The sequence below is a fragment of the Lepus europaeus genome, chromosome 8 (assembly GCF_033115175.1).
Source record: "Lepus europaeus isolate LE1 chromosome 8, mLepTim1.pri, whole genome shotgun sequence".
Taxonomy (NCBI): Eukaryota; Metazoa; Chordata; class Mammalia; order Lagomorpha; family Leporidae; genus Lepus; species Lepus europaeus.
The window spans coordinates 36,646,219-36,673,059 of record NC_084834.1 but is presented as its reverse complement, the minus strand read 5'-3'; the positions used below and the strand labels follow the sequence as shown (position 1 = coordinate 36,673,059).

At 39.6% G+C, this 26,841-nt stretch overlaps 1 protein-coding gene across 2 annotated transcripts; it reads left to right on the top strand.

The window, feature by feature from the left end:
• The first annotated feature begins 256 nt into the window (after positions 1 to 256).
• ZNF330 (zinc finger protein 330) lies at positions 257 to 15,928 on the top strand. Of its 2 annotated transcripts, none has more exons than XM_062199574.1 (10): positions 257 to 457; positions 1,894 to 2,022; positions 5,600 to 5,619; positions 5,724 to 5,794; positions 8,235 to 8,314; positions 10,020 to 10,146; positions 10,596 to 10,700; positions 11,867 to 11,913; positions 13,699 to 13,816; positions 14,973 to 15,928. In XM_062199574.1, the coding sequence occupies exons 2-10, from the start codon at positions 1,903 to 1,905 to the stop codon at positions 15,245 to 15,247; spliced, it is 963 nt and encodes a 320-aa protein (XP_062055558.1). In that variant the 5' UTR covers positions 257 to 457; positions 1,894 to 1,902; the 3' UTR covers positions 15,248 to 15,928. The 2 variants fall into 2 exon arrangements, with proteins under 2 accessions (XP_062055558.1, XP_062055559.1); XM_062199575.1 differs by lacking the exon at positions 257 to 457 and adding an exon at positions 656 to 674.
• The last annotated feature ends 10,913 nt before the right edge of the window (positions 15,929 to 26,841 follow it).

Sequence of the window (26,841 nt, the reverse complement as noted above, 5' to 3'; positions counted from 1 at the left end):
TCCTTTTCTATTTCTCTCCTTTTAGAGTTCTCCATTGCTTTTCTCCACGTCTGTTTCCCCCAGCTTCCCTCTTTTCCCTGGCATCCCATCCCTTCTCTCCAAATCCTCAGTCCAGGAAGAGGAGCCCCAAGCACAGGTGGGCCGGGCCGCGCCGGGGCGGGGCCAGCAGAGGGGGCGGGGCCAGCAGAGGGGCGGGGCCAGCAGAGGGGCCGGGCCGCTTCCTGTCGACGTGCGCCGTCAGGACGCTGCGCACGTAAGAGGACATCCGGCCGGGCTCCGAATGTCCGCAGCCTGCCCTGTCTGTGGGTGTTAGTGGCTCTGTCGCTGGAGGGCTGGCTCGCGGATTGGGGTTCCTGCGGTCGCGGGCCGGCCTCACGCCGCTCCCTGTCCCTCCGTCCCGGGGGCGATCCCGGCCTCTCCGCTAGGCCGAGCCTGGTCGGCCCGGCGCGCGCTCGAGGTAGGGTGGCCCGCGGGCGGGGACGGTCGTGGGCTGCCGGAGCCGCGTGGCGCCCCTTCCGACTCCTGCCTTCCCGTTGAAAGCCGCCGGGTGGCCGGGGCAGTGTGCAGCGTTGCCGGAGAAGGGTTTGGCCCCGTGTGAGGTTAGGAGGAGGGTTTCACTCTTAGGTGTCCAGAACAAGTTGGAAGGGGTAAGAAAACGAGGCTCCACTTTCCCGGTGGGTTCAGGGACAACTCTGGGAGCAGAATTCGCCCGCGCGATCTCGTGATTGTTGCTTAGTGTTTTGGCCAGGGCACTGCCCTGTCCAGATTTGGTCCATTTAAATGTTGCACGAGTGTCCTAGTGGTTGGACGTTACTTGGATAGCCAGGCTGTGAACTCGTGGCTGGGCTGTCCGGATTTCTGCGTTGATCCCACCCACCCTGCCTGCCGCTTGATTTTTGACGTGGACATTCCACACAACTTCGGTTTAGAAAGGTCTTGTTTTTCTACGTGTGCTATTTCTTTCAACTTAAGGAAAGCCGATTTGAAAGTCCTTTAATTGCTCGTAAACCTCAACTTGAACCCAGTTAAAATTATATGTTCACTGCATGGAGAGAAGATAAGCTTTCAGAGTCAAAGCCACTGTAATGCCTTTAATATCTTTTTAGAGAGTGGTTTGATTTTGTGGTTAGAGATGTCACGTGACTCGGTTAACAGTTTTATTTAGATGTTACATAGAGAAAATAGTTTTTTTTTTCAAGTTTGGCAGCATCAGGTTATCGAAATATATAGCTTAAAGTGATTTAAAGTAGGTAAATATTGCACTTTTTAATGATTTCTTGTTAATGTATGCCTAATGAATTTTGCTAAATAAGGTGCAGAATACTTAACATCAGAGAAACTTTTTTCTTATGGGAAAAGAAACTACTTTGGCTTTTATCATAGTGGTTTTTTTTTTTTTTTTTTTTTTTTAATACTTATTTGAAAGGCAGTGAGGGCTACAGAGAGCTCCCATCCTCTGAGAGCCACAATTCCATGGCTGGGTGAAGTTCAGATTTAGTCCAGGTCCCCTTGTGAGTAACAGGAACCCAAATGTTTGAACCACTACCTGCTGCCTCCCAGGTATGCATTAGCAGGAAGTTGGAATCCTGAGCTGAGCAGAGACTTAAATCCAGACCCTCAAATACGGGATGCAGGGGTCCCAAGTGGTATCCTAGTTGCTATACCAAACTCTCACCCCAGGGTAGAATATCTTGACATTTCTGTTTTTTGACAGTGTTTTTGCTAGTGAGTGCCTTAAGTCATCCATTTTATTTGGAATATTTGTGCTTAAATGTAAAAATGACAGAATTGAACTGAAAATTTGAGAATAAGAAGATTTCATGATACTAAGTTTTAATTCATTAAAATATTAAAGGCAACCTATTACATCTTTTCTATTCTCTTTTATGGAAGGAGGGAAAAATGCCCAAAAAAAAGACTGGTGCGAGGAAAAAGGCCGAAAACCGCCGGGAACGTGAAAAACAACTAAGAGCCTCCAGAAGCACTGTAGATTTAGCTAAACACCCGTGTAATGCTTCAATGGTAACAACTTGTTTTTTTTTTACTATCACTTGACAGTTGAAAAACTGTATAGTATTTTACCTGAAATGCACCTGAATAAAAAAGTTCAATGAATACTATGGTCACATGTACATTTGCTTACTGAATTTGAAGTGTGTATTAGAGGCGTTCTCATTGTTTTCACTTAACACTGAATAGCAGTGATTTTTTTGATTGAATAATCTTTTTGAGATCTAGAATATTACCTCACAACACTGTTGGTAACAAATATTTAACAACGGATAATAAGATACCATTTTTTGTTATATATATTATGTATAATATATATTATATAACATTTTATGGTTGTATTTTTTCCTTCCTTAAACATCTTTATTACTATAAAGAAAACAGATTTCATGTGTTTCCTACATATAATTCTAAAAAGATAACCATACTTCCCTCTCTCCCTTCCTTAATCTTCTCTCCTTCCTTCCTTTCTTATTTTTTCCTTTAATTTTTGCAATAGCATACCTTTTAAAAAAAATTATTTATTTAAGAGGTAGAGTTACAGAGAGAGGGAGAGACAGAGAGAAAGGTCTTCCATCCACTGGTTCACTCCCCAATCGCTGCGGTGGTGGGAACTGAGCTGATCCGAAGCTGGGAGCCAGGAGTGTGTTGTCTTCTGAGTGTCCCACTTGGGCGCAGGGGCCCAAGCACTTCTGCTGCTTTTCCAGGCCACAGCAGAGAGCTGGATTGCAAGAGGAGCAGCTGGAACATGAACCAGCAGCCCATACGCCTCAAGCGGAGGCTTAGCCCACTGTGCCACAGCAGCAGCTCCAATAACATACTTTTAATGTACTTTATAATCATGGGCTTAATGTACCACTAACCATGTGTTCAATGAGTAAAAAGTAGAAAGACCACTGTTCACAGGACTATAGACAAGGGCTAAAAACAATAATCAAATCATAAGATGCCCATTTCATTCTTTCACTTTTTTGTTGTTGTTATTCTATATAAACTGCCTGATATCAGAGAAAACATATTTGTATTTTTGGGACTGGCTTATTTCACCAAGCATCATGGTCTCCATTTATATCCATTTTGTTGCAAAAGACAGGATTTCGTTCTTTTATGGCTGAGTGGTATTCCGTTGTGAATATATACCACATTTTCTTTATCCAGTCATCAATTGATGGACATCTGGGTGGATTACGTAGCTTAGCTTCTGTGAATTGAGCTGCAGTAAACCTGGGGGACAGGTAACTTTCATGTGCTGATTTCATTTTGTTTAGGTGAATTCCCAGGAGTGGGGTTGCTGGGTCATATATTTTCAGATTTCTGAGCTATCTCCCTACTGTCTTCCATAATGATTGAATTGTTTACATTCCCACTAACAGTCTATTAGGGTACCATTTTCCCCACATCTTCACCAGTATTTATTGTTTTTTGATTTTTGGATGATAGCCATTCTAACTAAGGTGAGGTGAAACCTCATTGTGGTTTTTATTTTCATTTCCCTGATGGCTAGGGATCCTGGGCATTTTTTCATATGTGTGTTGGCCATTTGAATTTCACCGTTTGAAAATCGCTGTTCATGTTGTCATTTTCTCTTAGCAATTGTTCACTTATGTGATTTGTCTTTTCTGAACTTTCCAAGTTGTTGGTGTCTCTTTTGGCTTCTTGTTCTGTTACCTTAGCTGCCTGTGCTCAGTGGCGTAGTCTTGACGATTTTTGGGCTGCTTTGAATTGTGAAAGTTGTGAGAAAGTAAAAGATTTTGTCATCATTATCTCTTTCCTTTCTTTGAGCATGTTTCTATTCCCACTGACCTTCTTCTCTTTTGTTTCATCAAACGTATATGGAATGCTTAATGTGATTTCATTTGTCAGACATTTATTGTGCTTCTCCTGTGAACTATTTTAGCCACTTTGGGGAATACAGAGATGACTGACATGTTCCTATTTTCTCAAGCCTACAGCTCAGTTGTGTTGTTTATTATTTAGAACCTATTTGTTTATAAAATGTGAGAAATGAATGGATAATGAAATAGCCCATGTAACTGGAAAAGGGAAGGCTATAGCTGGCACTCAAGGACAACTGCAGTCTCAAACAGCTTGTGGTTCCATCTTTGGCTTTTTAAAAACTTTGGTTTCGGCCAGCACTGCAGCTCACTAGGCTAATCCTCCGCCTGTGGCGCCAGTACTCCGGGTTCTAGTCCCGGTTCTGTCCCAGTTGCTCCTCTTCCAGTCCAGCTCTCTGCTGTGGCCCGGGAAGGCAGTGGAGGATGGCCCAAGTGCTTGGGCCCTGCACCCGCATGGGAGACCAGGAAGAAGCTCCTGGCTTCTGGCTCTAGATTGGAGCAGCGTGCTGGCTGTAGCGGCCACTTGTGGGATGAACCAACGGAAAAAGGAAGACCTTTCTCTCTGTCTCCCTCTCTCTCTCACTGTCTAACTCTGCCTGTCCAAAAAAAAAAAAAAATCTTTGGTTTCTTCCATTTCTCTGACTTTGTGTGTTTGACTTTATAGTTACTGGTTGGTTGCCTGTCTTCCATCACATATTGTAGCACTCAGAGAAGCAAGGAGTCTGATAGGCTGGGCTTGAGCTAGTGCCCATCCCAGTACTAAAGTTTATGGGGGAGAGGGAAGGTAAAATTATATAGAACAGTCATGGCAGTGGGGATTTCATTGTATGTCAAGGTCTTTTCCAGAGAAGAGAAGTACTGAGCAGACAAAGCAATAAGTAATTCTGTCTTATGGCATACATTTGTGCATATAATGAGAACTAGATTTTAGTGTGTTAAGAAAGGTACTGTGACTTTATTAGGAACAAGAGGTGAAAAAAATCTAGCTTGTGTGGAGTGTATCTCCTTCACAGAGGTGGCATTGTCACCAGAACTTCTATGAGGTATATTTGCGGAAACATTTTTTTTAAATGTACGCAAATAAGAACGGGATTTATTTAACAGTGAAAGAGCAGATATACACTCATGTGTGAGTGTGTGCAGCCCTACAAAGAGAAATACCCATCATGAGTGGGTCAGAGGATTGCCTGAAGGGAGAAGGGGTGGGGAGGCAGAGAGAGAGGAGAGTGCCCACGTAGCACCAGCTGTGGTCCTTGGCGAAAGAGAGCTAGAAAGAACAGGAAAAAGGACTATAAGATGAATTGGGCAATTTATGGCTGTTACTGACTTGAATCTGAAGGGAATATGTCAGCAAGGTTTGTATAGTGGTCAGGGACTAGATTGTGGGGGACAATTTGTGTTTAAGACCATAGTTAGGAATCTGGGCTTTCTGTGAAGTTTATTATTTATTGTTCTACTGTGTGTGTGTGTGTGTGTGTGTGTTAACCTCCATTCTGTAGTATTTAATTCCTTAAAAAAACAGTTTAAAAATAAAACACCATCAAATTTAGACTCCTTTGTGATAATGCTACTTCCTCTAGAGTGATGTGCCCAGTGCCTAAATACCTATAGATCCTTTGTACATGAATGGGGTGGGAGGGTTTTGGGTAGTGTCACATTTTGAGTTAAGAATATAAAGGTATTCTTTATAAGCAAGTAAATTTGCAATTTTCAGCCAGCAGAAAAATTAATGTTATGTTTTTTACATTTTATAGGAATGTGACAAGTGTCAGAGGTAAATTTTATTTATTCCTTTTACTGTGTACACATAATAAAACAGTGCCACTCACCTTTTATATGAAATTTACCATATTTAAAATTTTTATTTTACATGACAAGACGGCAGAAGAATAGAGCATTTTGCTACTTTTGTAATTCTGTACAGAAGCTGCCAATTTGTGCACAGTGTGGTAAGTATATAATAATTAAGTACACATGCCTTTTATTTTTAATCAAGTATTTGGAAGTTAATTAGTTTGAACTTGCGAGTTTCTCTTTATTGCTTACAATAATATACCTCACTATTAGTAAAATAACATAAAATGTTATTTAGTCTACCAAAAACTTGCCACATCTTAGTTTTACCTGTTTGATGTAATGCTAGAAAATAATTAAGATAGCATTTAGATCCAAGTTACCAACATGTCGTTTTACAGGTGATGGCTTAACCACTGAACCACAACGCCAGCTCCCCAACACGTTCTTTTAAACATTAACAGAGCAGGTATCAGATTAATAACATTTAATTGATCCTGAGTTTATTAGACTGCTTTAGTCTTGTCAATATCTGTTTAATTTTTTTTTAAATTTTAAATGTTTAATTCACTTTTTATTTGAGAGGCAGAGATATACTGAGATAAAGACACAAAGAGACAAACTTCTTTGGTTTACTCTACAAATGCCTGCTGTAAGCAGGTACTGACCAAACTGAAGCCAAGAGCCTGGAATTCTACTGGGTCTCCCACATTGGTGTTAGGAACCCAGCTTCTTGAGCCATTACCTTCTGCTTCTCAGGGTGTGCATTAGTGGAAGAGAGAATAGGAAGAGGAGCTGCAATTCGAATCCAGGCACTCAGGATAGGGCGTCCCAAGCTGTGTTTTTATCACTATTTCAGATGCCCACCTCCCTTATTGTTTGTTTTCTAGATTTTTTTTCTTGCTAATATTGCCTGTATTCTGTTGTGCCATTGAGAATAATTTTACTCTACTGTTTTAATCGGTGCTGATTTTGTGATCAGTGGTTTTTCTTTTGGCGCTTATCACACGATTCTTGAATTTCTTCAAATGTGTTCACAAGTGATTGAAGTAGAGTTCCTAAGTCATGTACCCAGTTCTCAAGTATAGGTAGAAACTTTCTCCTGAAATGATTAGTTCATGTAAAACTACATGGTAGTTCATAGAGCAGCAGTGTCTTGTACAGACTACCCGAGATAGCTATTTATTGAAAAAATACATACAGTTGAGAAATGCTACAAGTTTCATCCTCATTCCTACCTGGGAGGTTTCTGTTACATATTTGTTACATGTTCTGAAGACTTGCAACAAAGAAACCTGATTAGCTTTATTCACTCCGGATTTGCTCCTCACTTACTTGAACGGCTATCCTCTTTACTTATGGTATAGTAGTGTCAAGTGTAATGGTTTGGGATGTGCTCATTTATGTGTGTTTATGTGTGATAATGTCACAGTAAGTATTTTTTAGAGCTATAACCCTAGTGTAGTTTTAGATTTCTGAAAAGACATCTTTTCAGTTTTACAATTGATGAAAAAGAGAAGACTGGCCTAGATGGAGAACTCTGATTTGCTGGTTTTTACATCCTTATTTTATATAAGTCTAATTAGTGTAGTGTGAGAAATTTTTTGGAAGATTAAGATAGATCTTGCTCTGTCCTTCCCACATTTTCTGTGTCTCTGGCCTTGAGTTTTGCAGTGCTTTGCTTAGATATGGTTTTTACTTGCTGATTCTTGTACTTAGTGTTATGTTAGACATGCTGCAGTTGGATAACTGCTGCTTATTTCCAGTTTTACTCCCCGTTTCCTGTTTTCTGACGTGGTTCTTCATGGAAAATTGAGCACCTTCTCTTTGTTTCGTGTTCCACTTTGTGGAGTCTCAGATGGAAAATTAATATGTCATCATCAATCTTCATGTAACGTCTGATGATCAGTTTTGCTGACAGTGTTTTGGGTTGGTAATGTGCTGCTAGATCAGAACTTTGTGGCTTTGTTATATTTTTTATCTTTAACAATGTATTTTTGTTTTTTGGCACTTGGGCACAATTTCAAGTTTCTGGTGGGAAAATGTTTATCTGGGAGCTATGTTTGTAATTTTTTTTATACAGGTAAATGTATTAGATGAATTGGTTGATCATTAAGTTGTTTGGTTGATCATTAAGTTGTTTGGTTTGGTTTGCAGTATTCTGTGGTAAGGAATAAATAATAACTTCAGAAAAGACTTGTTTTATTGTGAATTATAAGATGTAAAATTCATTTTAAATTGTGGCTTTTAGAAGTCTATTTGATCCATTTGAAAATTAGCACATTTTAAAGTGTCAAAATAATTATTAATACAAACATAAATTGGAATTTCTGATTCCAGTACAAATATATGTTAGCATTTAAATTATTTTTTATATAATATGTTTTAGCAGATTTAATAATAAATTTTAATCCTAGTACTTCTGACTCAGATAAGATCTTTGTTTTATCTTTATTTAAGTTGTAAATGATACTGATTTCATTCTGTTTGATTTTAAATTATTTCCATAGGAGCGTGGGGTAGGAAAAAAGAATTGGTGAATATTTGCATATTCTATCTTGCAGAAGTAATAGTGCAAACTTTTTTCTTTACTAGGGAAAACAAAATGCATGATGAAATCTTCTGATTGTGTCATAAAGCATGCTGGTGTGTATAGTACTGGCCTTGCAATGGTGGTAAGCACTTGTCATTATTTCTTAGACTGGTAGGTTTGTAAGGATAAGGGAAAGTCATTTTGACCAATTGGTGTTTTTTTCTGTGTAGCTGTGCTTCATCCCTTGCTTTAGTCAATCTCTGGTTACCTAGTTTTTCTCTGGCATGCTCTTTGTATATTTCCCTCATTACCCACTTGTTTGGGGCTCATTTTTTCTTATTGGGAATTGTCCAAAGAGTGGAGACTTAATTTTTGTTGATTGAAGCAAAAGTTCTCAGTGGTGCTTTAGTAATGTTCTAATCAGACTATAAAACAAAGTACTGTTTACTGAAAGCACTGCCTAACCAACAGTCAAGCCTTTAGTTAGAAGGGCAGCCTTATTTTACTTCCAGAAGAACCTAGGATTAATAGTTTTTCTAAGTATTGCAGTTCACAAAAGTATGTATACTTAACATATAATCTCTTTATTAATGTAGGATTTTCCAAGGAAATTCAGTATTTTAAATAATAGAACAATTGGGTTATATGTTCTCTTTTTCACTAAAACACGTTTTCCTTCTAAAAACGTATTTTGTTGTGATTTTTACTTCTGATGTAAATCATAGTCCAAATGCAGAAAGCGGTGCTATTTTTGTGAATATACATACAATTTTCTGTCATGAGAGGCCTTTTTTTCCTGTATAGTCTTCTCCATTGGTTTTCTCTCTTTGCTTACAGGTATGGGAATGGCAGCCATATTATCCCTTGATTTTTTTTTTTTTCCTGAGCCCCTCACTGTATGTTACCTCTTAAACTCTCCTAGATGTCCTCTTTGGGAGTGTCTTCTCCTTGTTAGAACCCTGAATGATCCAAGAGATAAAATTATACTTGAGGATTTCGTGGTTATACTTACTGATAATCAGTCTTTACTATTTTTGTTACAGAGCTTTGAATCATAGAATGCTGAACTGAGATTCAGAAGACTTAGATTTAAAACTCAGTTCAATTGTAATGCAAATCAGGAACTCAGGTTCAGTTTGGGGCCTCAAGTTTTTTATTTTTAAAGGAGCAATCATCTACTCTCTCAAATTTTGTTCTAGCTTTTAATATTCTGTAGGTGTTATTGAAAGACAAATTCTCACAGTCTTAACTTGCTATAGAATTGGAGAGTCTTACGCTGTTGTATAGTGTCATATATTTTACTTTCAATATTTTTCCACTGAAAAATGTAATAATGGTTTCAAACATAAGTTGCCTTAAAAGAAAAAGGGAGATGGAAGAAATGTAGTATTTCCTATTAAGAAAAAGCTACATTATTGTTTTATAGGTTATTTAGATAACTAATCTTATATCAGAAGTGGTAGTATTTAAAAATTCAAATTAGTTACAGGGATTGTTATAGACAAGAAAGCTTAAACTGTGAGCTCCAAACTTCTTTGAATCAGAATTCATTTTGACGGCAGCATTCCCAGCTCCCTTGACTTAAATTTATGATAGGGTATGTGTATAGTCTCCCTTAGCTTTTGATTTTGATTTATGGCTTTGTTTTGTGTATCATGAATATTACTGTTAGTGAGGTAGTTGACTTAGAGTGAGCAGTTCAGTCTTTTCTTTAATAAAAGTAGGTTACTATCATTGAGCGTTGATGTGTTGCTATATACATGTGGTTTTTATGGTTACCATTTGTTAAATAACTGTTGCAGTTGGTCAAGTGACAGTGAATAGATGTGCTTGTTTCTTGGTTGCAGGGTGCAATATGTGACTTCTGTGAAGCTTGGGTGTGCCATGGTAGGAAATGTCTCAGTACACACGCCTGTGCCTGCCCTCTTACTGACGCTGAGTGTGTTGAGTGTGAACGAGGTGTATGGGATCATGGTGAGTGATTAGATGTAAGCAGCAAGCTTTGCCCTACGTGACAGCTGACTGATGAACGTTCTAAATGCTTTTCCCAGGATGTCGTTAACCCTGACTATTAGTACAGTTTTGATATTCAATTTATTGGAAAGGGGATTTATCTGAGCATTAATAGTCTGTGATACTGTTTACTTAAGCAGGTAGAGAGAGCAGTTGTCAGGGAGTAGGTAGCCTCTTCGAGCGTTGTATTATATGAGTAGTCAGGGGATATAGGGAGCCCACCTTTTTAAAATTCAACTTCAAGAACTTCAATAGTTTTTAATTTAGCTTTTATTAGAACAAAAATTACTGTACAGTTTTGATGTGTAATTTTGATGTACCTCTGAAATGACTTGCTCTATCTTTTCAGTTTTATAGATACTATATTTTTACAATAAAGTTTTATCCTGTTTTTATTTTTTAATCAATAGGAGGCAGAATATTCAGTTGCTCTTTTTGCCATAATTTTCTCTGTGAAGATGATCAATTTGAACATCAAGCCAGCTGCCAGGTTTTAGAGGCAGAAACATTTAAATGTAAGTTTGTTTTCTTAATATCAGATGTTCTTTATGCTTAATATTCTGGATAGTATAAATGTTCATGAAAAAGAAATTGCATTTTTTTGTGTAGTCTCTTATGGTAATTTAACTCAATATCAATTTTCTGTTTCTAGAAGAAAATGAAACCACATAATCCTGAAGATTTCAACAGGGAGGCCATTGGTTGTTTCAGTTCTTCATTTTGTGGGCTTCAGGCTTTGCAAGGCTTGTAGTATATCTAGTTCTTAGTACCAAGTATCATTTTCACTTTCAAGTTACAACAACCAAACCCCCTCCATTACCCGTATTCTTAGTTCCAAATGTCCTCTGATAAGTGACAGTAACCAAGTTTGGGCCTGCCAGTTGGTACCAGTGATTCTAACACAGGAGTGCACATCAGAAGTACCTGTGGAGGTTTTAAATAAATACAAATACCATGGCTTCATCCTGGATATTCCATCTTACAAGTCTGTGGTGGGTGCCAGGCATGTGTATTTAACCTGCATGCATGATTCTCATGTAATTTCCAGTCAAGGACCAGTGTTGCTGACCAGGTTAATAGTCCTTATCTTTGAGGAGAATTTCTTTCTCAAAAGGTTAATTGAAATGAGAATCCATATAAAGCCTTCCTGTGTGAACCCGGCATTTAGTCCTTATTAAATGGTAGTTACTATCATAGTAAAATGACATATTCGCCCAGATAATAATTTCCTTTAGTTTCTCTTTTTCTGTTAAGAAATGCTAATTCCTGTTCTCAACTATAAAATTGATGTCTTTGATCTAAGTAGACATACAACATATGCATACTGTACACATTTGTGTATGTGTGTGTGTGTGTGTGTGTATATATATATATATACCTTGTGTATATGTATCAAATGCTTGTAACATTTATATAGAAAATTCTTGAAGAGCATCTCAAAGTATATAGCTAGTTAGCATATTTGCCTTAGACTTTTGCATAATGTGTAACATAAAAATTGAATTTTTAATTTGAGATTTGGGAGTTTGTGTGTTTTATAGAATTTGAACCTAAGAGACTATGAAACTGTGAATGGTAATGCACTAATCCCAATGAGGAATCTTAGTGCTTTGGTAAAACAAAGGAAAAATAGAAGAACTGAATTACTGACAGGATTTAAAGATGTATCTATCTTCCATAGGTGTTTCATGCAATCGGCTTGGTCAGCATTCATGTCTCCGTTGTAAGGTATAGTTATGTATTTTCTTTTTAGACTTTGTTTTTAATCTCTGTATTTCTATAGTGGTCCTTGGATTATTTATAGTTGTAATCAATCTATACAGGACCTTAAGGCCGGCGCCGCGGCTCAATAGGCTAATCCTCCGCCTGCGGTGCCGGCACACCGGGTTCTAGTCCCAGTCAGGGCGCTGGATTCTGTCCCGGTTGCCCCTCTTCCAGGCCAGCTCTCTGCTGTGGCCAGGGAGTGCAGTGGAGGATGGCCCAAATGCTTGGGCCCTGCACCCCATGGGAGACCAGGATAAGCACCTGGCTCCTGCTTTTGGATCAACGCAGTGCACCGGCCGCAGCGCACCAGCCTCGGCGGCAATTGGAGGGTGAACCAACGGCAAAAGGAAGACCTTTCTCTCTCTCTCACTGTCCACTCTGCCTGTCAAAAAAAAAAAAAAAAAAAAAAAAAAAAGGACCTTAACTAAGAATTATGCAGTTTAATTCTTTCATTTTTGACAATTGAAACTAAAGCTTAAATGACTTTCCAGTGGCTTATCGTAGAATTGTCACTAGTGCACATGTCTCTGGGGTCCTGGCTAAGTGTTTCTTACACCTATGTTTATGGAGAACATTCTGACCAAAGTATTTTATAAATATATATATATATATGTGTGTGTGTGTGTGTGCGCGCGCGTGCGTGCTTATAAAAAGTGTGTATCTAATTTTTATTTATTTGAGAGGCAGAAATAGCAGTAGACATTATAGGGAGAAAGAGAGAGAGAGAGAGAGAGAGATTGTATCTGCTGGTTTACTATCCAAATGCCCACAATAGCTGGGCCTTGACTGGGTTGAAGCCAGGAGGTGGGAACACAATCCATGGATCACAAGAACCCACTTACTTGAGTCAGCACCAGTGTCTCCCAGAGTCTGCATTAACAGGAAGCTGTAATAAGGTGTTTGAGCTGGGAATGGAATCGCGGTACTTTGTGGAATGCAGGTGTCTTAACTGCTCTGCCAAATGCCTGTCCTGGAAGTATCTTAATTAATGTCAAATGTACCTTCTTAGAAGAGTTTGGGTAAAGTGAAAGATTTCCTTAATGTTCCATTTTCTTAGTCTCCTGCATTTCTGTGAATGATCACTAAACAGATGCAGCCAGTTCACTGCCTCTCAGAAAAATTTTGGGGTTCTTCTATTCTTGTGATGCTCTCCCAGCTTCACTCCGGTTAACCAGTTGGCTTTCAGTGTGTTGAAGGTGTTCGTGCTCTCACCTTTCAGGTGTGGCCTGTGCTGTGTCATTGTGCATAAAATGCATCTTCAGTCTTTGCTTACTGTACTTCACTTGCCTCAGCTAAGATGTCATTGTCTCAGAAAGTCTTCATGAAATCTCATGTCTGGTTTAGTACCTTTTGTCTGTACTTTCCTTTCAATGCTTAGTGACTTCTAATTGCCTCTTCACTATTCCAGTTAGACTGTATACTTTGTGTGGTAAATACTGTTCACCATTATGTCATCAGGGACTTGGTGAATACACAGATATCTATGAATAAATACTTAGGCCTACCTGTCATACTCTTGTGTATAGTTAGTCTCTGTCTTGTATTTGGTCTTGGTTCAGAAGAGTTCCAGAAAAACCATTACTCTTCAAGAAATTGAAATCAGGAGTGTTAACTAGTCCCAACAAACTTCTTCATCTCTGCCTTACCAAGTCTGTGTCTTTGAATTTTCTTGGAATATTGATTGATGTCTTCTTATATATTCTTATACTTTTATTTATTTAATTATGTATTTTCACTTGTCCTTTATAGGCTTGTTTCTGTGATGATCACACAAGGAGCAAAGTGTTTAAGCAGGAAAAAGGAAAGCAACCTCCTTGCCCTAAATGTGGACATGAAACTCAGGAGACCAAGGATCTCAGCATGTCAAGTAAGGCCCTTCTTAAGATACCAACGGAGTGCTTTACTTTTCCAAAGTGCTTAGACTTTATCTTTTTATCTTTTCCCCCAGTTTATCTTTTCCCTTGTTTTTCTCTTTCTTACTCTTGCTGCTGCTTTGAAAAGATGAGGTGCTCTCTTAAGTATGGGTAGTTTTATAGCCTTGAAAAGTATATGGCTAAAATTTTTCAACTTAATATATATATGTGTGTGTGTATGCATATACATACACACACACATATATATATGTACCTCAATATCCACATTTATATTTGGCATTTGCTTCAGTTACTGTTGGTGACTACTGATGTTTAGGATGGAAAAATGATTTTTCTGTGTTTGCTAAGTCTTCCTTACTAATAATTTAGTGACTATAAATCTTTAATATTCAAGTGTTATTCAAGTGTTGATAATCTTTAGTAGCTGGAAGTCAAAAGTTATTCTGAAACTATTCTTAGGTGTGTGGTATTTCAGCACTATGCATATATAATACATTAGTACTATAGGAAATTGTTTTCTGGCTTTATATAACTTTTTCATGGAAGAATAAGACTACTACAAACGTGTAGCTAACAGTTTTGTTAAAGACAAATTTGTTTATCGAACATAGCAGAATGGAACCATAATTCTGAACAACTGATAATACTTTGTTTAATTAAGGACGTAGTAGCACAATGAAGTGAGATTCATTTTTCTGATCCTTTGCACTAACATTTGTGTTGCTACTAAGGCAGAAGAAAGCAAAGTTTTGTTTTCCAGGATACTTGTATTGTAAAAAAGCCATCCTAGGGAAAATGTAGGGTCATGAAATCAACTGTGTTGTTTGATTTTGTGGTTTGGGAATAAACTTTAGTTGACCGAATGAAGGGTGTTTTAACTTTTAATGTACCTTACTGTCTTCAAAGAGTTACATTTATCTACATTTTGTTTTCTGACTTTTTGTACATTTAACGAAAAGCTACTATCATCTTTATTACTTGTTATGATGTGTGTATAGTCCTGAGAAAACTAAGGAAATATCACCTACTTTTCCATTTGGGAATAAGAAGCATTCAGTGACGCTCATGTGATTTTACATATTAGAGAGGAAAATGAGTATTTGGAGAATTGGAACTAACAAAAACACCATGTGTATGTCTCTTTTGTAGCACGCTCCTTGAAATTTGGCAGGCAGGCTGGAGGTGAAGAGGGCGATGGAGCTTCTGGGTATGATGCTTATTGGAAGAACCTTTCATCTGACAAATATGGGGAGAGTGGCTACCATGAAGAGGAGGAGGATGAGTATGAAGCAGAGGATGATGAGGAGGAAGAATATGAAGGTGGAAAGGATTCAGATGCTGAGTCATCAGATTTGTTTACAAATTTGAATTTAGGAAGGACTTATGCCAGCGGTTATGCTCATTATGAGGAGCAAGAGAACTAGGAGAGCTGCTTGCCCTTGGTGACCTTGTGTGAGAGAAACAGGAATGTGTGTGTGCTTGATGAATTGTGTGCAGATACTCAAAATACTATCATTTGGCCTTGGGCAAAAGACTAGTCACATTTACTGGGCCAACTTGTAGGGCATAGCGTTTTTATAGGAATTAATAATCAGGCTTATAGCATAAAAAATAAGGTTCAAATGTAAGGTATCTATTGATTCAAGCAAATGAGGCATCATGAATTATATTAGTATTGGTCTCTGTAATCTAGTAGGCTTGCCAGTTAGATCCCTATATATAGGATAAAGGAATAGGTAATATATTTATTTGAAATTAAATTACTGTTTTTATTAAAACACTGCTTATAAATTCACTGTATCTGATTTTATAAAATGTAGTCGTGGATAAAATGAATTACTGTATTTTTGCTTTTATGTCTGTCCACAAAATGATTATGCTATAGTCTAAACTTTCATTAAATATTATGTTATTTTAAGTAGTCACAGTATTTGTTTTAGCAACTGATTTAGTCCATCTCTTCACAGTATATGTCCTGAACAGTACCTATTACTAATGCCTAAATGTATTGACAAAGGTGACTGCTCACCATTTTTAGAGACATAATATCAGAAGTGCTATCATTACAGATGTGTTGCTCAGGAAATATATTTTTTTAATAAATTAGTGTTTCACTTATATACCTTTGAAACATTTATTCTCAAATTTTTTTACTTATTTTGGAAAACATTTCAGTATTTTGGGTAAACTGCTTTATTGTTTGTCAAAGATAGAAATAGATAGCAGTGGTTTATTACGTGGTAGACACAAGGATATGCAGCACAACCCCGTGTTTGATGGTAGGTGGATGGACAGCCCTTGCACAAGTTCCAGTTGTTAAAACTTTACATTGACCAGGAATTGAAGTGATATAGTGATAGAAAGGGTTGCATTATCTGACTGGCATTTTAGATGTAAGGAGAAAATTGTAAGTAATGATACCAGGGATAGATTGTCATTGCTATACCATTTCTTGTTCAGTAGAGAAAATGAAGAGCTGAAGGCCAAACATGCAATGGGAAGCCAGGTCTGAAACCCATAGCAACTGTAGTTGCATATGAAAAAAAAAACTGTCTCATGCAGTGGGATTGATTGAGAAAATTGAGCATCAGGCTAAAGACTTAATAGTAGAATGGGTAAACTTCAAAGGCAGTTACCAATTAAGGCAGATCAGGTATGGATTTCATTTTTTTTTTTTTTACAACTGAGTATTACTCCATAGTGTGTGTGTATATACACACACTATGTGTGTATATACACACACACACACACACACTAGTTTTTTATACAGTCATCAGTTGATAGACATCTGGGTTAATTCCATATTTTAACTATTGAGAATTCAGCTGCAGTGAACATGGGGGTACCCATAACTCATATGCTTATTTTTCTTGATTTGGGTGAATTCCCAGAAGTGGAAATGCTGGATCATATAATATGTCTGTATTCAGATTTCTGAGGTATCTTCATACTGTTTGCCACAGTGGTTGTACCAGTTTACATTACCACCAACAATGTATTAGGATATCTTTTTCCCTGCATCCTAACCAGCATTTGTGATTTATTGATTTCTGTATGAGAGCCATTCTAACTGGGGGTGAGTTGGAACCTCATTATGGTTTTGATTTGCATTTCCTTGATGGCTAGTGATCGTGAGCATTTCTTTTTCCTTTTTCTTTTCTTTTCTTTCTTTTTTTTTTATTTTTGACAGGCAGAGTGGACAGTGAGAGAGAGAGAGAGAGAGACAGAGAGAAAGGTCTTCCTTTTGCCGTTGGTTCATCCTCCAATGGCCGCCACGGCCGGCGCACTGCGGCTGGCGCACTGTGCTGATCTGAAGCCAGGAGCCTGGTCTCCTATGGAGTGCAGGGCCCAAGCACTTGGGCCATCCTCTACTGCACTCCCTGGCCACAGCAGAGAGCTGGCCTGGAAGAGGGGCAATCGGGACAGGATCCGGCGCCAAAACCAGGACTAGAACCTGGTGTGCCAGTGCCGCAGGCAGAGGATTAGCCTATTGAGCCGTGGCGCCGGCCGATCGTGAGCATTTCTTCAAATCTGTTTGCCATTTGAACTTCCTCTCTTGAAAAATGTCTGTTCCAGTCCTTTGCCCATTTCTAAACTAGATTTTTTGTTTTGATGTTGTTTAATTTCTTGAGCTCTTTATAGATTCTGGATATATACCTTTTATCACTTGTGTAGCTTGCAAATATTTTCTCCCATTCTGTCGGTTGCCTCTTTGCTGTGTGTTTCTTTTGCAGTACAAAACCTTCTTAGCTTGAAGTAATATCATTTGTTAATTTTGGGTTTGATTATTTATGTTACTGGGGTCTTTTCCAAGAAGTCTGACTATATATATGTCTTGCAGTGTTGCCGCATTGTTCTCTCATAATTTGATGGCATTGGGTCATAGATTTAGGTCTTTGATCCATTTTGAGTGGTTTTTGTGTAAGGTGTAAGGTATGGTTCTGGTTTCATTATTCTGCATGCAGAGATCCAGCTTCCCCAGCACCATTTGTTGAAGACACTCTACTTGCTCAGGGATTGATTTGAGTTCCATTGTCAAAAATAAGTTGGTTGTAGATGGGTGGGTTGAGTGCTGGACTTTCTGTTCTGTTCCATTGGTATATAGGTCTGTTTTGGTGCCAGTACCAGGCTGTTTTGATTATAGCTGACCTGAAATGTGTCTTGAAATCTGGTATTGTGATGCCTTTAGCTTTTTGTTGTATAAGATTGCTTTAGCTGTTCGGGGTTTCTTGAGTTTCTATATGAATCTTAGGATCATTTTTTTCTAGATCTGAGAAGACTGTCCTTGGTAATTTGTAAATTGCTTTCAGTAGTGTGGACATTTTGATGATATTGATTCTTCCAATCCATGAACATGGAAAATTTTTGCATTTTTTTATGTCTTCTGTTTCTTTAGTCCTTTGTAATTTCCATTAGCCAGGCATCCTGCAGTTGGGTGCATATACATTTATTATAGTCACATCTTCCTGTTGAATTGATTCCTTATTCATTACATAGTGCACTTCTTCATGTCCTTTAACAGTTTTTGTGTTAAAGTCCATTTTGTTTGCTACACCTGCACTTTTTCCCTTTACTTTGGCATGGAATATCTTTTCCCATACTTTTACTTTCAGTCTGTGTGTATCTTTGTTGGTGAGATCTCTTTCTTTTAGGCAGCAAATAGATTGGTATTGTTTTTTAATCCATTCAGCCTGTCTTTATCTTTTGACTTGAGAGTTGAGGCCATTTACATTCAAGGTTACTATTGGTAAGTAATACATTGCCCTGCTGGTTTTCCATAAATATTTCTATTGTTTATTTTGGATTTACTTTGTACTTTTACTGGAAGATTTTCTGCCTTCACATTCTTTCATAGTGATGACGATGTTTCTGTGTTTCTGTGTGTAGCACATCTTTATGCATCTTTTGTAAGATTGGATGAGTAGTGACAAATTTCTTTTTTTATGGAAGGTCTTTTTTTCATCTTCATTCATAAATGAGAGCTTTGCAGGGTACAGTGTTCTGGGTTGACATTTTTTTTCTCATAAGACTTGTACTGTGTCTCTTCATTGTCTCTTATCCTGTAGCATTTCTGATGAGAAGTCAGCTATGAGTATAAATGGAGATCTTCTGGAAATAATCTGGGTTTCTCTGTGCACATTTTATAGTCTTTTCTTTATATTTACTGTTGAAAGTTTGACTACAATGTGTTGTGCTGAAAGATCTTTTATGGTTATGTTTCAGGAGTTCTGTGTGCTTCCTGTACTTTGATGTCTCTTTCTCTAAATTGGGGAATTTTTCTGTAATTACTTCACTAAACCTTCTAGTCCATTATTTCCACACCTTCAGGAACACTTAAGACTGCTTTGTTGGGTCCTTTGATAGTATCCCCTAAATTTGTAACATTGTTTTTGTTTTTAACTTTTCTAATTTCATCTTTTTTTATTTTTTATTTTTTGGTCTGACTGAAAAATTTCAAAGGATTTGTTTTCTAGCTTGGAAATTCTTTATTCTGCCTCATCAAGTCTGTTCTTAAGACTTTCCAAATTTTTATTTGATGTATTGAGTTTTTCATTTCTAATATTTCATTTTTATTTCTCTTTAAAAATCTCAATTTTATTTGAAAATTATTCATTTATGTCATGTATGATTTCTTTAATTCATGTATTTGCTTCTGATTGCTTCTGAGTAATTGATTTTTTGAATTCTCATTCAGGCATTTTATCAACCTCTTTATTTTCATATTCTAATATTGAAATGTTATGTTCCTTTGAGGGCATCATGTTGTCCTCCTTATTCTTATTTTTTGAATTTCTGCATTTATTTTTGGCATTTGTAGAGAAACTTGTTGGTTTTTCCTCTAATGGCTTTTATCTTTGAATTATGCTTCTGTGGCTTAGTGGAGTATCTCTACTTCTATCTGGTATGTTGAGTGTGACCAGGAAGCTCTGGTCAGTGCTCCAGGGTGGGGCGGCTATCCAGGGTATCACCCGAGTTGGGTATGGTAGATCTTCTCTTGTTAACAGAGAGGGAATGGTTACCTCTGTTGGTGTGATAACACCCTCACCTCCTCTCCTCCAAGTTGATCAGTACCTGGATTTTAGCCACCAGTGGGTTCAACACTCATCTGCATCACCATATGAACCACTCAAATGATCTGTGCATTCCTCAATCCGAACACAGATTCTGCTGCAGTGACCTGCCCCAGGCGACCAGGGAGCTCTGAGTGTGGAGCCTCACACAGTCATTGCTCAGAGACTCGGCTACACCCTGCACCCTGTCATGCAACCAGAGTCCCCACAGTCTCAGCACACAGGCTCCCAGAGTTGCTGCGTGCAGAGGGTCCATGCAACCCTGCCAGCCTGTCCAGTCCACAGAAAGGCAGACATTCCCCAAGCCAGCTGTCCGTGGGATCTCCCCTTAAAGGGCTTGAGCCCCGGAGGCTATTATATGTTGAGAGGCTGGGGGAAGCTCACAGTTTTATGTGGGTTTGCAGCCCCCTTCTATCCTAGCCAGGCTCAAAGTCAGTGGTGAACGCAGATTTGCCCTCTGTTAGAATCTCTGGATCACATGCGTACATAAGAGCCACTGACCAGATGCTGTCCTCTCCCCACCAGTACCACCAATGCTGCTGAGGTGGTGTCTTGTCTCATCCAATTGCTGCGCATGGGCACAATGGCTTCTGCAGCTGCTGCTTACGCCCATCCTCTTCCAGCTGGAGAAACATGCCCCTTTTGGTTCCACTGGGTCCATGGGTATCCTCTAGCTCCTGGGGCTCCAGGCCAGACTCACGTCATGCCCTCCCTCTGGGTATATCACTGTGTTCTTGCAGTCTGGTCTCACATCAGTCTCCATGCTGGACCCTCTCCAGCTGTCAGCTGCTGGAGTTGTGTGTTCTGTCCGTGTTCATGCTGCGCCTCCACATTTTTCACACAGGTCCACAGCATTCCTCTTCATTCCGCAATTTCCACCGCAGTTTTCTCTCATTCTCCCCTGAGAGTGTACTTCCTACACTTTTTTTTTTTAAACAGTTTATCCCTAGCCTTGTGCACTACATAGTTCCCTAATCTGCCATGTTAGAATTCCCAAGCAGAGTCTTAATCACTACACCAGAATGCCTGTCTGAGGCAACTCTGAGTAGAGCCCACAGCAGGAAAAGGCTTGGCAGCAGGTTAAGGTGCAGTGGAAGAGCCTTGCATTTTGGGCCACAGAATAGATGCTGTTGTATTGAAGATATTAATGACAGATAAGGTGTGGAGTTGGTGACAAACTGCAGTTCATAGTAGAAATCAATGCAAGCAGCTGGGCTTCTAAAGGAAGGTTATTCCTTTTAGAAACTTACCCCCTGGGCCAGGCAGCACAGTGTCAGACTTAACACAGCCGATCCAGTTACCGACACTACTGCATGTCAGATCTATTGCAACAGGGGTATATATATTAAGGCCCTAATGGGGCGTCATTGCTTCAGGAAGGTAAGAGTAGCCATCCCAGAAATGCTTGTGTTTTATTCCTGTAGGGCTTTATTTGGTATCAGTACCTGAGTGGTTATGGAGTAGGTTTTTTTTGTTTGTTGTTTGTTTTTGTATTTTTTGAATTTATTGAGAGGCATAAACAGTGCGAGAGCCCTCTCATCCATTTGTTCATTCCCTAGATACCTGCAATGGCTGGGGCTGGGTTGACATACAAGCCAGGATCTGGGAACTCATTCAGGTCTCCCATGTGGGTGGTAGGAACCCAATCACCTAGTCTATCACTGCTTCCTCCTAAGGTCTGCATTAACAGGAAGCTGGAATCCAGAGAGGAGCCTGGCAGGCAAATATGAGGTACAGGTGTCTTAACTGGCACCTTAACCTCCATCTCTGGAGTGTTTGATTCACTGGCATGAGATCTCACATAACGTGTCAGGTCAAGGGATCGTCTTCAAAATAAAGGAGGTATTGTGAAAGGCCTGTGACCATGGTGTTCCCTGGATGTATCATGTATTACACTTCCTGGAAACGTCGTGCCTGATGTGTGGCCAGGGCATGACATGACACAGCTGCAGTAGCAGCTCAGAGACAATATTCTGCAAGGATTTGATACCATCTTTCAGGTCACAGATAGCAAGAGAATCTCATTGTGTCTCCAGTAGAGAAAATGAATGTTTGGTAGGTTGGATAGTAAAACCTCAAATCCTTGTACCCCTGGAATCTTGGAATGTAACCTTATTTCAAAGTAGAGTCTCCAGATTTAATGAGTTCAGATGAGGTCATACTGTAAGGTGGGCCCAAACCCAAAGACTGGTATCCCTAGAAGAAGAGGGAAGATTCACAGGCACACAGGGAGAAGGCCATGAGAAGATGGTGGCTGAGACTGGAGTGATGGAGCTACACGTCAAGGGAGAAAGTGGGAGCAGATCACCCCTCAGAGTCTCCCGAAAGACCAACACCTCTTCCTCCAGCACTTTGATTTCACACTTCTGGCGGTGTGAACTGTGAGACAATAAAATTTCTATGAAGTCACCTAGTTTGTGGTTATTTGTTCTGGTAACCTTTGAAAACTGATGTGCCATGAGGGCCAAAGGTGGAAGCCACAGTTGTCACAAAAACCCCAGAGGTCACTGGGAGCATCTTGCTTCCTGTCTCTGTGACACTGGATTCAGGAGGACCTAGAATGTGATATCCTCAAGGGAGCATATTTCTTCAGAACACCTAATAAGTGTCCCTTCCAACTGTAAGCTATGCTTGCCACTTCGGGATTTGTGATTAGGTTCAGGGACCAAGGGCCAAGGAGAGAGTTCTCTGTTTTGGGGGAGGTAAGTGACTCTTCATTAGAAGGTCGTAGTGCTGCTTTTACATGGTGGGAGAAGGGGAGGGAGGGATGTGAGTGGAATCCAGGTGATTTACTTGGCTGGGTGAGGTTCTTTATCCTTGGGACTGAAAGTGAACATGGATGAATCTGGCCAACAACCCCAGGCTTTGAAGGGCATGATGACAAGATCGTTTGGGTATAAGAGTCTGGATCCTGCTACCAGGTGAACCACTGAGAAGGTAGCTGTCAGATAGCTTCAGGGTCTGCCTCAGCTTCAAAGGGCTGCCTTGCTGAAATAAAGTCTTCCCAGGAGACTTGAGTCCTTCCTTGGTGACTGAGGGACTGGCTGGGCTATTTGGGCTCAACCTGGCCCAGTTATGACAGATAGCTCTTTAAGTTTTTAATATTCTTACACAGGGTCTAATAGCTGATGCTAAAGAACATGGGATAAATACATTTTCCTCCTCTGCTTTTTGATCCTGGTTTGACAAACTCTTTGCTGGAATGGTAATGATGTATGTGAGAGTGACCTTTGTGAGTCACCTACAAGCTTCTGCTCATGCAGAATGTATTAGTCCATTTCAGAAAGTGAGTCAACCATACAGCATGCACACCTGTGCTTTACTGAATGACCCTGGCTACTTATTTGCCTAATGGAAACAGTTGAAAGGATGAAACGTAATATATTAAGCCCTAATCATATTTGGTGGAATCACACATGGTACAATTATAAATCATACACATTGAAGTATTCTTAATGAGGAATCAGAGTTAAAACAATGGATATAAGGACAAGGGCATTTTTGATAAAGAGCTTTTGTAGGAAAGCAAAAGAATATGCTAACCACAATGTGCCAATTTGTATAACACAGTTTAACCATGAAAGAATAGCCTCTTTACCTGAAATTTAGGTTAAAATAAATCAAAATCAGCTAGCATTTGCTACATGCTCATTGTTGAAAGAGTAGAATATTAAGGCATATGAAAGTTTTAAAGACAAATACAGCATTATCTAAGTCCTTAAACTTGAGTTTTATTATGAGAAAATCCAATGTAATACAATGCTAACAGTATTGTAAGGTTTGCTGTGTTTCCTTTACTGCCCACATTGCTTTATCCTCATAAATTCATTGAATTTTCACAACAAAGGTAGTGCACTGAATGTAGCCCCAAGGTAAGCCTCATCTATAAGCAAACTGCTTGAACTGCTGCTGTGGCCAAGGAAGCAGAGCATTGTTGCTGTCCCTGCTGTCACCATAAAGGATCCACCACGTGGAATGTGATCTCCTGTCACTTGTGGGCACAACCTGATGGCAACTCTCACCACATGTCCTGTTTTCTGTTTTTATATTTGCCACAGAGGCATGAGATGCAGTTGGAGTTCCTTCCCCCACCACCCAAAAGAAACCTTTTATTTAAGGAATACAGATTTTATAAGTACAACTTTAGGAATGTAGTTATTCTTCCCATCATACCCATACTCTCACCCCTCCTCCTCCCTCTCCCCTTCCCAGTCCTATTCTCCATTAAGATTCATTTTCAATTAACTTTGTACACAGAAGACCAACTTTATACTAAGTAAAGATTTCAACAATTTGCACACACTCACAAAACTGAGAAAAAGAGTTACAGTTAATTCTCATGCTATCACTCATTGAGGACACAAGTCCTGCATGGGGAGTTAGTGCACAGTGACTCCTATTGTTAATTTAACAACACTGTTATGTATGAGGACACTGACCACCTGAGGCTCTTGGCATGAGCTGCCTAGGCTATGGAAGGCTTTGAATCCACAAACTCTGTCAGAGTTACTTTTGAGCAAAGCGGTGTGAGGAATTAAACCCTTGTGGGAGTGGCCTCTGACTGAGAGACAGGAACAAGTGGAGAAATCTGTGTCCTTCCTTCTCCCTTCATGTGCGCTCATCAAATACCTGTGAAGCCCAGAAATCAGTTTGTCCCAAGACCAGCCCCTCAGGAACCTGTCAACACTCACTCCTTCTCTGGGATCATGCTATACCCAAATGTATTTTCTGAGGAAACTGGGCTAACGCAGGTAGCAGTTACTAACACCACGCTGAATGTATGCTTAAGAAAAGTGCAGGGACAAGCATTGTGGCACAGCAGCTCAAGCTGCTGCTTGCAGTGCCTGCATCCCCTGTCAGAATGCTGGTTCGAGTCCTGGTTGCTCTGCTTCTGATCCAGCTCCCTACTGAGCCACGAGGGAAGGCAGCGTAAGAGGGCTCTAGTGCTTGAGCCCCAGCCACACATGTGGGAGACCTGGTCTAAAGTCTTGCTATGGGTTTCAGCCAGGGGCAGTCCAGCTGTTGCAGGCATTGAACCAGGTGATGGAAGATTTCCTCTCTCTCTCTCTCTCTCTCCCCCCCCCCCCTTCTCTGTCACTCTCCCTTTAAAAAAATCTTTTAAAAAAGTATATAGAATTTAGAAACACAGAAATAAAAACGAGTAACTGTGGGAAGATAGCTTAAAGAAAATCTATACAGTGAAGGATTTGTTCCATATGCATGGGGCTAAACTATTGAAACATTTTAATATACAGAAAACTAGCATGAGGATTACAAGTATATATGTTTGTCAATGGTATTTGTGTTACTTGTATTTTCTCTAGGAGCAATTAGGATTTTGTAGACATTGCCATCATTTAGGTTCAAAATTGAAATCACTATTTTAATTTTGTGTCGCTACTCCCCATGCTTCTTAGCTTTCCTAGATATTAAAAATATTCAAAGAATCAAGATTTATGATCTTTTGAAGATAGGTGTGGAATTTGGAAAGAGGATGTTCAAAAGCTCTCTCAGCACCTTCAGGATAATTTAATCATGTTCCAAGCCGATTTCAGAAGAGTAACAGGTATTTTCAGTATGAAATTACTGGCATATTTGAAAAATTTCACTGATTCATTTTTTTTTAGCATATCAAATATTGCTTCAAATCCTGGGTTTATCACTCTTAAATATTAACTTCTTTTCCTAAATTTACTGATCTATAAGGAGGGGGTTAATATCTTATAAGGCTATTTTGATTAAATAAATGAGACTTGTGCATCTGAATTCTTTTTTTTTAAAGATTTATTTATTTATTTATTTATTTTTTATTTTTGACAGGCAGAGTGGACAGTGAGAGAGAGACAGAGAGAAAGGTCTTCCTTTTGCCGTTGGTTCACCCTCCAATGGCCGCCGCGGTAGCGCGCTGCGGCCGGCGCACCGCGCTGTTCCGATGGCAGGAGCCAGGTGCTTCTCCTGGTCTCCCATGGGGTGCAGGGCCCAAGCACTTGGGCCATCCTCCACTGCACTCCCTGGCCACAGCAGAGAGCTGGCCTGGAAGAGGGGCAACCGGGACAGGATCAGTGCCCCGACCGGGACTAGAACCCGGTGTGCCGGCGCCGCAAGGCGGAGGATTAGCCTGTTGAGCCATGGCGCCGGCCTAAAGATTTATTTATTCATTTATTTAAAAGGCAGAGTTAGAGAAAGAGAGATAGAAAGAGAGAGACAAACAGACAGCATTCATCCACTGGTTCATTCCCCAAATGGCCACAATTGCTGGGGCTGGGCCAGGCTGAAACCAGGAGCCTGGAAATCCATCTGGGTCTCCCACTTGGGTGGCAGACGCCCAAGCACTTTGGCCATCTTCTTCTGCCTTGCCAGCCTTGTTATCAGGGAGCTGGATCACAAGTGGAACAGCTAGAACTCCAACTAGTGCTCATGTGGGATGCTGGAAAGCAGTGGCTAACTATGCTGCACCACAACACAGTCCCTGTATCTTAATTCTTGAATGCTTTTTTGAGGCATAGTGTATCATTGCTCATAGTTAAACCTTGACATGGCAGAAGACCAAAACTTACTGGAGAGTCAGCTGAAACCATGCTATTCTCTCTATGGGTGTGCGTGTAGTGTTTTAAACTTAAGATGGTACATTTCACATTGCTAAACATGCACCTGTCACCTTAACACATGTGTAGTGTGTTTCTGGTGAATTTCAAAAAGAGTGATGGTTTGAACTTTAAATATCTGTGTGTGCTTGTGTGTATGTGCCTTCTAGGCAGCTCAGTTACAGTAGCTTCGTTTAGCCTCTGTTGTCTACTGATACTATCCTTGACCTTCACTCTTTTTTATAAAATGGCTGTATACAGAGGCACATTGACATATAATAGACATACATTAAAAATGTACAACTTCAGAAGCTGTGACATATGCGTATGTCTGTGAAAATATCACGATCAATAGATCCACCT